The sequence below is a fragment of the Penaeus monodon genome, chromosome 34 (genome assembly GCF_015228065.2).
Source record: "Penaeus monodon isolate SGIC_2016 chromosome 34, NSTDA_Pmon_1, whole genome shotgun sequence".
NCBI lineage: Eukaryota > Metazoa > Arthropoda > Malacostraca > Decapoda > Penaeidae > Penaeus > Penaeus monodon.
The window spans coordinates 5873866-5874447 of record NC_051419.1 but is presented as its reverse complement, the minus strand read 5'-3'; the positions used below and the strand labels follow the sequence as shown (position 1 = coordinate 5874447).

General features: G+C 39.3%; 1 protein-coding gene across 1 annotated transcript in view; it reads left to right on the top strand.

Moving 5' to 3' along the window:
- Positions 1 to 582, top strand: part of LOC119594793 (hemicentin-1-like) — a gene marked incomplete at its 3' end in the record, with an annotated part of 75652 nt that overhangs the window by 69068 nt on the left and 6002 nt on the right. The window contains exon 27 of the mRNA XM_037943882.1: positions 55 to 173. Within this exon, the coding sequence (XP_037799810.1) occupies positions 55 to 173 (119 nt within the window). The remainder of the gene's footprint in view (positions 1 to 54; positions 174 to 582) is intronic.

The following is a 582-nucleotide window of genomic DNA, read 5'->3' as shown; positions in this document are numbered from 1 at the left end:
AACACGTTCTACATAACTACAGTGCCATTAACCTGTGTGAACACCTATCCTCAGGCCTTCCCCCGGTTACCTGCTAATGAGTGCCGTCACACCTGACCTCGCAGGGAACTACACCTGCAGTGCCATCAACCAGGCCGGAAATGCCCATAAAACATTCGTCATAACAGTTAATTGTGAGTGATAGTGTTACTGTTATGTTAGAAATTATATGAAACTGTAACTTCATCAAATTTCTGAGAATTAGTCTGTTGTTGTTGTGTTTAGCAGGTTTTTCCTCACGGTCTTGGAAGGAGGGGGAGGGTTGTCAAAGGAATCCTATTAATTATTCACGATTCGTTATCTCCCAATTCCGAATCCTTTAACTCATTCAGCAACCCTCATCTCGTAATTTCAAATCATTCAAATCGTTCAGGTTCATTCCCTCGCAGTTTCGAATCATTTTAATAATTTATGATTCCTCATCTCGTTATCCCGAAGCCTCCAGATTATTCACGATTTTTTTTCTCTTAATCCCTAATCTATCTAATTATCCATGATCCGTCATCTTGTAGTAATCCTAAATCACTTAAATCATTCATGATT